General features: G+C 32.6%; 1 protein-coding gene across 1 annotated transcript; it reads left to right on the top strand.

The window, feature by feature from the left end:
• Positions 1 to 7,563: 7,563 nt before the first annotated feature.
• On the top strand, positions 7,564 to 9,755 carry LOC105970581 (beta-amyrin 28-monooxygenase-like). The gene is made up of 3 exons (XM_088821924.1): positions 7,564 to 8,485; positions 8,780 to 8,964; positions 9,358 to 9,755. Exons 1-3 carry the CDS (start codon positions 7,570 to 7,572, stop codon positions 9,661 to 9,663), a joined length of 1,407 nt encoding a protein of 468 aa, XP_088678050.1. The 5' UTR covers positions 7,564 to 7,569; the 3' UTR covers positions 9,664 to 9,755.
• The last annotated feature ends 1,841 nt before the right edge of the window (positions 9,756 to 11,596 follow it).

The raw sequence follows: 11,596 nt of genomic DNA, 5'->3' as shown, positions 1-11,596 counted from the left end.
ATTAACAAAAACTACTGTATAATTAAACGAATTTCATTACAAAAATCCACTATGTAATTAATGAAAACCACTCTATAATTAATAAAATCACTATTTACATGTAATTAACGAATTCCATTACGAAAAAATCCACTATGTAATTAATGAAAACCACTCTATAATTAATAAAATCAACATGTACATGTAATTAACGAATGTAATTAACGAATTCTTGTACATGTAATTAACGAATTCCACTACATATAAGCAAACATATTCATATATTTACGTTTCTCTCGAGATAACTCCTGATTGAGATGTTGGGCTTCGATAAACCACTGAAGAAACTAACAATTAGAAAAACTTATTAATAAATACTAAAAATGTGAACTGCAAATTAAAAAAACTAAAAGAAAAAGAAAAAAAAAATCACAGAAAGCTATTTAATTGAAGAATTTGGTGATAATGGCCATTGAAATGATGAAGACTAATAACAGCAACATCAGCTATATCAATTTCCAAAACCTGCCGCCGCACCGAGCACCTCCACACAACCTCCAATGGAAATAAATAAATAAAAACTCCATGACTGAAAAACTCCAAAGTCAATATGGCGAAAACAATCAGGAATAAAATCATGTAAATCACCCAATTTCGAAAACAAGCTTCAAATTTCTACCCGCAGCCCCAAAGCCGTCTTGCTGATCTCGAGGGAACAAGTGGGCGTCGATCTCGAGGCTGCTCGTCGGGCGCACCGATAACGCGATTAAAACCCATTGGAACTCGACGGAGATATTTCCGCTGCGATGAGGATTTCTTGATGAATGATTGTCGGGAGAAGCCGGTGTTGTTGGTAATGAATTGCGATATAATAGGAAAAAATATTACAAATCTTTTTTAATTTTTTTTTCCAATCATAAAATCTACGTTACTTTTAAGTTAGGGGTAAAATAGTGATAATTTATTATTTTTTATTATTTAATGCTGAAATGGATTTATCTCAAAAAGTTCTAAAAATTTTGGATCTATTGTAATTAGGCTTGTGTAATGGGGGGCTTTTGACAAATAACCCATATGGGGCTATATGACAAACACCCCTCATTCAATTTTGATTTCTTGATAAATCCATTTTTTTTAATTGATATTTGTTATAAATCCAATTGATTGAAATTATCCAAAATACCCCTATTTAATATTACTGAAAATTACCATATTATATTATTTTGAAAAATCCATTATTTTTTTTGGTAGTTATGCAAATCCCTTTATTTTCTCCCAACACCATCCCCTAATTATCTCAATTATTCCCCTCTCACGCATTTCAGTTTTAGTTTTATAATCTTTTTTTATTTTTTTGAATAGTTTTTTTTAAATCAATTTAAAACAAAAATTGGTTTTTTTTTTATTTCACTTTTTTAAATGGTTCATATTTAAAAAAAATGAAATCTAAAAACCACTAAATTTATTAAAAAACCACAATAAAAATATTGTAAAAATTACTATAAAATAAGCAAAATCCACATTAATATTAACATAATCCAATATGTAATTAATGAAAACCACTCTGTAATTAACGAAAATCACTATGTAATTAACAAATTCCATTCCAAAATTCACTAAAAACTTATCGATTAACAAAAACCACTATATAAATAATGAAAACCACTATGTAATTAACAAAAACCATCACTATGTAATTAACAAATTTCATTCAAAAAATTCACTAAAAACCTATCAATTAACAAAAACCACTATATAATTAATGAAAACCACTTTGTAATTAACGAAAATCACTATGTAATTAACAAATTCCATTCCAAAATTCACTAAAAACTTATCGATTAACAAAAACCACTATATAAATAATGAAAACCACTATGTAATTAACAAAAACCATCACTATGTAATTAACAAATTTCATTCAAAAAATTCACTAAAAACCTATCAATTAACAAAAACCACTATATAATTAATGAAAACCACTCTGTAATTAACAAAAACTACTGTATAATTAAACGAATTTCATTACAAAAATCCACTATGTAATTAATGAAAACCACTCTATAATTAATAAAATCACTATTAACATGTAATTAACGAATTCCATTACGAAAAAATCCACTATGTAATTAATGAAAACCACTCTATAATTAATAAAATCAACATGTACATGTAATTAACGAATGTAATTAACGAATTCTTGTACATGTAATTAACGAATTCCACTACATATAAGCAAACATATTCATATATTTACGTTTCTCTCGAGATAACTCCTGATTGAGATGTTGGGCTTCGATAAACCACTGAAGAAACTAACAATTAGAAAAACTTATTAATAAATACTAAAAATGTGAACTGCAAATTAAAAAAAATAAAAGAAAAAGAAAAAAAAAATCACAGAAAGCTATTTAATTGAAGAATTTGGTGATAATGGCCATTGAAATGATGAAGACTAATAACAGCAACATCAGCTATATCAATTTCCAAAACCTGCCGCCGCACCGAGCACCTCCACACAACCTCCAATGGAAATAAATAAATAAAAACTCCATGACTGAAAAACTCCAAAGTCAATATGGCGAAAACAATCAGGAATAAAATAATGTAAATCACCCAATTTCGAAAACAAGCTTCAAATTTCTACCCGCAGCCCCAAAGCCGTCTTGCTGATCTCGAGGGAACAAGTGGGCGTCGATCTCGAGGCTGCTCGTCGGGCGCACCGATAACGCGATTAAAACCCATTGGAACTCGACGGAGATATTTCCGCTGCGATGAGGATTTCTTGATGAATGATTGTCGGGAGAAGCCGGTGTTGTTGGTAATGAATTGCGATATAATAGGAAAAAATATTACAAATCTTTTTTAATTTTTTTTTCCAATCATAAAATCTACGTTACTTTTAAGTTAGGGGTAAAATAGTGATAATTTATTATTTTTTATTATTTAATGCTGAAATGGATTTATCTCAAAAAGTTCTAAAAAATTTGGATCTATTGTAATTAGGCTTGTGTAATGGGGGGCTTTTGACAAATAACCCATATGGGGCTATATGACAAACACCCCTCATTCAATTTTGATTTCTTGATAAATCCATTTTTTTTAATTGATATTTGTTATAAATCCAATTGATTGAAATTATCCAAAATACCCCTATTTAATATTACTGTAAATTACCATATTATATTATTTTGAAAAATCCATTATTTTTTTTGGTAGTTATGCAAATCCCTTTATTTTCTCCCAACACCATCCCCTAATTATCTCAATTATTCCCCTCTCACGCATTTCAGTTTTAGTTTTATAATCTTTTTTTATTTTTTTGAATAGTTTTTTTTAAATCAATTTAAAACAAAAATTGGTTTTTTTTTATTTCACTTTTTTAAATGGTTCATATTTAAAAAAAAAATAAATCTAAAAACCACTAAATTTATTAAAAAACCACTATAAAAATATTGTAAAAATTACTATAAAATAAGCAAAATCCACATTAATATTAACATAATCCAATATGTAATTAATGAAAACCACTCTGTAATTAACGAAAATCACTATGTAATTAACAAATTCCATTCCAAAATTCACTAAAAACTTATCGATTAACAAAAACCACTATATAAATAATGAAAACCACTATGTAATTAACAAAAACCATCACTATGTAATTAACAAATTTCATTCAAAAAATTCACTAAAAACCTATCAATTAACAAAAACCACTATATAATTAATGAAAACCACTCTGTAATTAACAAAAACTACTGTATAATTAAACGAATTTCATTACAAAAATCCACTATGTAATTAATGAAAACCACTCTATAATTAATAAAATCACTATTTACATGTAATTAACGAATTCCATTACGAAAAAATCCACTATGTAATTAATGAAAACCACTCTATAATTAATAAAATCAACATGTACATGTAATTAACGAATGTAATTAACGAATTCTTGTACATGTAATTAACGAATTCCACTACATATAAGCAAACATATTCATATATTTACGTTTCTCTCGAGATAACTCCTGATTGAGATGTTGGGCTTCGATAAACCACTGAAGAAACTAACAATTAGAAAAACTTATTAATAAATACTAAAAATGTGAACTGCAAATTAAAAAAAATAAAAGAAAAAGAAAAAAAAAAATCACAGAAAGCTATTTAATTGAAGAATTTGGTGATAATGGCCATTGAAATGATGAAGACTAATAACAGCAACATCAGCTATATCAATTTCCAAAACCTGCCGCCGCACCGAGCACCTCCACACAACCTCCAATGGAAATAAATAAATAAAAACTCCATGACTGAAAAACTCCAAAGTCAATATGGCGAAAACAATCAGGAATAAAATAATGTAAATCACCCAATTTCGAAAACAAGCTTCAAATTTCTACCCGCAGCCCCAAAGCCGTCTTGCTGATCTCGAGGGAACAAGTGGGCGTCGATCTCGAGGCTGCTCGTCGGGCGCACCGATAACGCGATTAAAACCCATTGGAACTCGACGCTCAAGTAGAAATACGCCGCTGATGTGGCGGCCGGCAGCGGCGGGGAGGAGGAGCGGCGGACGCAGGTGTTGAGACGGAGATATTTCCGCTGCGATGAGGATTTCTTGATGAATGATTGTCGGGAGAAGCCGGTGTTGTTGGTAATGAATTGCGATATAATAGGAAAAAATATTACAAATCTTTTTTAATTTTTTTTTCCAATCATAAAATCTACGTTACTTTTAAGTTAGGGGTAAAATAGTGATAATTTATTATTTTTTATTATTTAATGTTGAAATGGATTTATCTCAAAAAGTTCTAAAAAAATTGGATCTATTGTAATTAGGCTTGTGTAATGGGGGGCTTTTGACAAATAACCCATATGGGGCTATATGACAAACACCCCTCATTCAATTTTGATTTCTTGATAAATCCATTTTTTTTAATTGATATTTGTTATAAATCCAATTAATTGAAATTATCCAAAATACCCCTATTTAATATTACTGAAAATTACCATATTATATTATTTTGAAAAATCCATTATTTTTTTTGGTAGTTATGCAAATCCCTTTATTTTCTCCCAACACCATCCCCTAATTATCTCAATTATTTCCCCTCTCACGCATTTCAGTTTTAGTTTTATAATCTTTTTTTATTTTTTTGAATAGTTTTTTTTAAATCAATTTAAAACAAAAATTGGTTTTTTTTTTATTTCACTTTTTTAAATGGTTCATATTTAAAAAAAAATGAAATCTAAAAACCACTAAATTTATTAAAAAACCACTATAAAAATATTGTAAAAATTACTATAAAATAAGCAAAATCCACATTAATATTAACATAATCCAATATGTAATTAATGAAAACCACTCTGTAATTAACGAAAATCACTATGTAATTAACAAATTCCATTCCAAAATTCACTAAAAACTTATCGATTAACAAAAACCACTATATAAATAATGAAAACCACTATGTAATTAACAAAAACCATCACTATGTAATTAACAAATTTCATTCAAAAAATTCACTAAAAACCTATCAATTAACAAAAACCACTATATAATTAATGAAAACCACTCTGTAATTAACAAAAACTACTGTATAATTAAACGTATTTCATTACAAAAATCCACTATGTAATTAATGAAAACCACTCTATAATTAATAAAATCACTATTTACATGTAATTAACGAATTCCATTACGAAAAAATACACTATGTAATTAATGAAAACCACTCTATAATTAATAAAATCAACATGTACATGTAATTAACGAATGTAATTAACGAATTCTTGTACATGTAATTAACGAATTCCACTACATATAAGCAAACATATTCATATATTTACGTTTCTCTCGAGATAACTCCTGATTGAGATGTTGGGCTTCGATAAACCACTGAAGAAACTAACAATTAGAAAAACTTATTAATAAATACTAAAAATGTGAACTGCAAATTAAAAATAATAAAAGAAAAAGAAAAAAAAATCACAGAAAGCTATTTAATTGAAGAATTTGGTGATAATGGCCATTGAAGTGATGAAGACTAATAACAGCAACATCAGCTATATCAATTTCCAAAACCTGCCGCCGCACCGAGCACCTCCACACAACCTCCAATGGAAATAAATAAATAAAAACTCCATGACTGAAAAACTCCAAAGTCAATATGGCGAAAACAATCAGGAATAAAATCATGTAAATCACCCAATTTCGAAAACAAGCTTCAAATTTCTACCCGCAGCCCCAAAGCCGTCTTGCTGATCTCGAGGGAACAAGTGGGCGTCGATCTCGAGGCTGCTCGTCGGGCGCACCGATAACGCGATTAAAACCCATTGGAACTCGACGGAGATATTTCCGCTGCGATGAGGATTTCTTGATGAATGATTGTCGGGAGAAGCCGGTGTTGTTGGTAATGAATTGCGATATAATAGGAAAAAATATTACAAATCTTTTTAATTTTTTTTTCCAATCATAAAATCTACGTTACTTTTAAGTTAGGGGTAAAATAGTGATAATTTATTATTTTTTATTATTTAATGCTGAAATGGATTTATCTCAAAAAGTTCTAAAAAATTTGGATCTATTGTAATTAGGCTTGTGTAATGGGGGGCTTTTGACAAATAACCCATATATATATATATATATATATATATATATATATATATATATATATATATATATATATATATATATATATATATATATATATATATATATATATCAGTGTTCTAAATATCGGTCGTGGCGGTCGATATATCGGCCGCCATATCGGTATCGGTTATAAACCTTTACGATTTTGTTGAGGCGGTTTGGAATATCGGTTTTTTACGGCGAGTCGGTTTGCGGCGGTTTTTTGGCGGGTCAAACCGATATATCGGTCAACAAATCGGGTTTTTTTTTTTTTTTTTTTTTTTTTTTTTTTTTTTTTTTTTTAATTTAAATTAAAATGAAAGTTTGTTTTGATTCTTTGTTTTTCTCCAATTTTTTCAACTTCCAAAACCAAACCAAGTACTACCCCGCAATTTATGCTTTGTTGTATTTATATTAATTATTGATGCGAAAGACTTGCGTAGTATTTATATTTCGTAAGAATCTTTTATTATATTATGATCTTATTATTTTTAAAGTTTTGTTATTTATTGAGTAATTATAATTATATAATAACATATGAATGATAGGACAAAATTAGGTTTAAATATTCTTTTATATATATTTTGAGTATTTACAAATATTTTTTTAGAAATATATTACACTAAATTAAAAAACCGATATATTTCCGATTTATCTCCGATAAATCACCGCCGCGCCGATTTATCGTGTGACGGTCCCAAACCGCCACGTACCCGATAACCGCCTTTTAGAACCTTGATATATATATACACACGCTATAGCTATCAGTTTTCCTTCTATATAAAGCACCAAAAGAAATAGGAATCTTAATTAAATAATAAAATAATCAAAGCCAAACTGAAACCAACGAGAATTATATAACCGCCCGCATCCAAGAAAGTGAGATGGAGCTTCTTATTCTATCACCTCTTCTCCTCCTCACTCTTTTCCCCTCTCTCTCTCTCTCACTAACAATGCTTCATCACCACAACTCAAAACCTAAAAATAAAAACACTCATTCCAGATCAAAATCACTTCCTCCAGGCCGAACAGGGTGGCCCATCTTCGGCGAAACCCTGGAATTCCTGTCGGCGGGCCGACATGGAAACCCCAAGAAGTTTTTCGACGACAGAATGGCGAAACACTCGCCGGACATCTTCAAAACCTCGCTGATCAGCGAAAAAACAGCCGTCCTTTGCGGGCCTTCCGGAAACAAGTTTCTATTCTCTAACGAGAACAAGCTCGTCCACACATGGTGGCCAAGAAACATCGAGAGGATATTCCCTACGTCAACGTCAACCAGGGAACAGTTCATCAAGATGAGGAAGCTTCTGCCCGGTTTCATCAAACCCGATTCATTGCGGAACTACGTCGGGGTTATGGACTCGATCGCCAGGGAACACCTGGAAACTCATTGGGAATGCCCACAAGGCGGCGGCCGGGAAAATATTGTGACCGTTTTGCCCCTGGTGAAAAAGTTCACATTCGCGGTTGCATGCAGGTTGTTCTTGAGCATTGACGATCCCGTGCAGATTGCGAGATTCGATAAGACTTTCCGTCAACTTGTGGCCGGGGTTTTGTCGGTGCCGGTTAATTTTCCGGGGACTTGTTTCAATCGTGCTATTAAAGCTGCTAATTCGATAAGAAGGGAGATTTTCGAAATAATCAGGCGACGAAAATCGGTGCCGGAGGTCGTTGCTGATCGTGGCGATATTTTGGCACACATGCTGACGACGTCGGACGAAAACGGGAACTTGATGTCGGAATTGGAGATCGCCGACAAGATTATAGGATTGCTTATCGGCGGCCACGACACGGCAAGTGTCGTCATCACTTTCATCGTCAAATATCTCTCCGAGCTGCCTCATATTTACGATAAAGTCCTTGAAGGTGAGACTTACGGTCAGGTAATTGAGATGCTACACTGGGTCATAATATGCACCGGTTAAATAACTGTTAATTCATTGAGCACACATACACATGGATGTTTGTGATTATGTGCAGATCAACAACTAATGATCACCCGATATATTTCACCCAGTGTAGCATCAAATAAACTCGAGACTGACAACTAGAGATCATATCCTCTCTCTTTTTTTTTTTTTCTTTTTTTTTTCTTCTTTTGTTTGGGTAAAATATTTAATTTTATTATATGAAATATATTGCACGTGTGGATATAAAAAGAGCAAAGAAGAGTTGGAGATGGGAAATCAGGAGAAATGCTGAGATGGGAAGATATGCAGAAGATGAAGTACACGTGGCATGTAGCATGTGAAGCTATGCGGCTGGCCCCACCACTTCAAGGCAGTTTCAGAGAGGCTATCACTGATTGTACCTATGCTGGCTTCTACATTCCCAAAGGATGGAAGGTACAACTTCTACTTCAATTGACTTTTATTGACTAACTACTCGTTCGGTTATATATATTGGATTACATTAAATTAGACGAGATTGACTTATAATCTAGTAAGACGTTTGATTTCTTAGATTATATCTTGTATTAAATTTTTTAAATTTTTATATTTTATGAGATTTGGCTGTAAAACCTCTGTCACTCAACGAAATTAACACAACATAGTTGAAGGATAAAATCGTACTTTTCTCGTTTAAATTTTAATCACTACCCCGCCACAAAATTAATTTATGATGGGTGGGAGTGAGAATGCTACTAAATACTAATTTAATGAAATAATAGCATTTAATTGTGATCTGAGCTCTAGTTTTGTTTTGATTTATTTATTTATTATTTAATTTGCATGCAGTTGTATTGGAATGCGAATACAACACACAAACATGAGGAATACTTTCCGGAACCAGCGAAGTTCGATCCGACGAGGTTTGATGATGAGAATGGCAGCTCAATTACTCCGTACACTTACGTCCCGTTCGGGAGAGGGCCGAGAATGTGCCCTGGAAAGGAATATGCTAAACGGGAGATACTTGTTTTCGTATTTAATTTGGTGAAAAAGTTCAAATGGGAGAAAGTTATTCCACATGAAAAGATAGTCGTCGATCCAATGCCCACGCCTGCAAACGGACTTCCCGTTCGCCTCCATCGTCATATCTGATAATATTCCGTATATCTATAATATACATCTTGTTTCAAGATGTGCTAAATAAATGCTACTGCTTGTAATCTATATATGCAATAATCAACCGAGTGGTTTATGTTGGTCCCAAATGTTTAAGATAATCACAACTCAATATGATAAACAAAGGAAGAAGATTAAACTCAAAACACTTGTATTTCTCAAAGGAATTAGGCTGCTGCCTTTTACAAGATAGAGACTCTCGTTTCTCTCTATTTCACTCTGCTTTTTTTTCTTCTTGCTGGAAATACAAACATAAACCTCATATTTATACTAATAGGAAATTAAGTACTATTTAGATATATGAAAGGACATAAGACTAAATTCATTGTTCTTCAAGATACATCTTTAATTTTCCAAATTCATGAACTTCACTCTTTAGATGGCCAAGAGTCAAATACACTTTATTTTGATTTGCCTTATCCAACAGCCCCTCTCAAATCAAAATCCTCTTCACTCCAAGCATTTGCCTTAGCTTCTTGAACGAATCAGTTGGTAAAGCTTTCGTCAAAATATCCGCTACTTGCTCCAAGGTACTACAGTACTCCAAAGACATGGTCTTCTTTTTTACATGATCTCTCAAGAAATGAAATTTAAGTTCAATATGCTTGCTTCTTCCATGTTGAACAGGATTCTTGGATAACTCAATCGCCGACTTGTTATCAACATATATGACCGTAGGATCATTCTGTTGATGGTTCAACTCTTTCAACAAATTTTTCAACCAAATTGCTTCACAAACAGCTGAAGATAATGCCACATACTCAGCTTCGCACGAAGATAATGCAACCACATTTTGCTTCTTGGATGCCCATGTGAATGCTACAGACCCAAGAAAAAATACATAACCGGTGGTGCTTTTCCTTTCATCTTGATCTCCTCCCCAATCGCTATCCGAATATCCATACAAAATAGCATCATCATTGTAGAAATAGGATAAGCCAAAATTCAGCGTACCTTTGATGTACCGCAAGACCCTTTTTGCAGCTAGCCAATGTGATTCTTTGGGTTTCTCCATGCATCGACTTAAAAGGCTCACGGCGTAAACAATGTCCGGCCTTGTGATTGTGAGGTACCGCAAGCTCCCGATCAAACTTTTAAAGAGGGTGGAGTTAACAAATTTTCCTTCTCCATCTTTTGTCAATTTTAATCCAGGAGACATAGGAGTTTTGACAGGATTGCAAATTGCCATTTTGAATTTCTCGAGTAACTCAGAGGCGTACCTTTTTTGTGAGATAAAAATACCTTCTTCCGTTTGTTGTACTTCGATGCCAAGAAAAAACGACATTAGCCCAGAATCTGTCATCTCAAATTCCTTGAACATGGCTCGCTTGAATTCATTAAACATTTCCTCGCAATTTCCAGTAAACAGCAAATCATCAACATAAAGACATAAAATGAGCAATTTACCTTGAGAAGTTTTCTTTGTATAAAGTGCGTGCTCATATGGACATTTGACGAAACCATTCTCAAGAAGATAACTGTCAATGCGAGAATTCCACGCTCGTGGGGCTTGCTTCAAACCGTACAGGGCTTTCTTCAATCGATACACCTTATTTTCTCGGCCTTCAACTACAAAACCTTCGGGTTGCTCGATATACACTTCTTCTTCAAGTATACCATTTAGAAATGCAGATTTTACATCCAATTGGTACAATTTCCATCTATGGTGTGCTGCAAGTGACATCAACATTCTTACCGTATCAAGCCGAGCACCCGGGGCAAAAACTTCATCATAGTCGACTCCGTATTTTTGCTTGTACCCTTTGGCAACGAGTCTTGCTTTGTATCGGTCAATTTCTCCATCAGCCCGTCGCTTAATTTTGTAAACCCATTTGACTCCAATTGGCCGATGCCCTTTTGGAAGAGAAGTTAATTTCCACGTATCATTTTTTTCAATGGAACGTACTTC

This window comes from Erythranthe guttata, chromosome 8, assembly GCF_056151865.1.
Source record: "Erythranthe guttata isolate IM_541 chromosome 8, IM_541, whole genome shotgun sequence".
Taxonomy (NCBI): domain Eukaryota; kingdom Viridiplantae; phylum Streptophyta; class Magnoliopsida; order Lamiales; family Phrymaceae; genus Erythranthe; species Erythranthe guttata.
This window is presented reverse-complemented; position numbering and strand designations above follow the sequence as displayed.

Coding starts and splice junctions, on each gene's coding strand:
- LOC105970581 (XM_088821924.1), top strand. CDS start 7,570: ATGCTTCATCACCACAACTCAAAACCTAAAAATAAAAACACTCATTCC. Junction 8,486..8,779: donor TTACGATAAAGTCCTTGAAG/GTGAGACTTACG, acceptor GGATATAAAAAG/AGCAAAGAAGAGTTGGAGAT. Junction 8,965..9,357: donor ACATTCCCAAAGGATGGAAG/GTACAACTTCTA, acceptor ATTTGCATGCAG/TTGTATTGGAATGCGAATAC.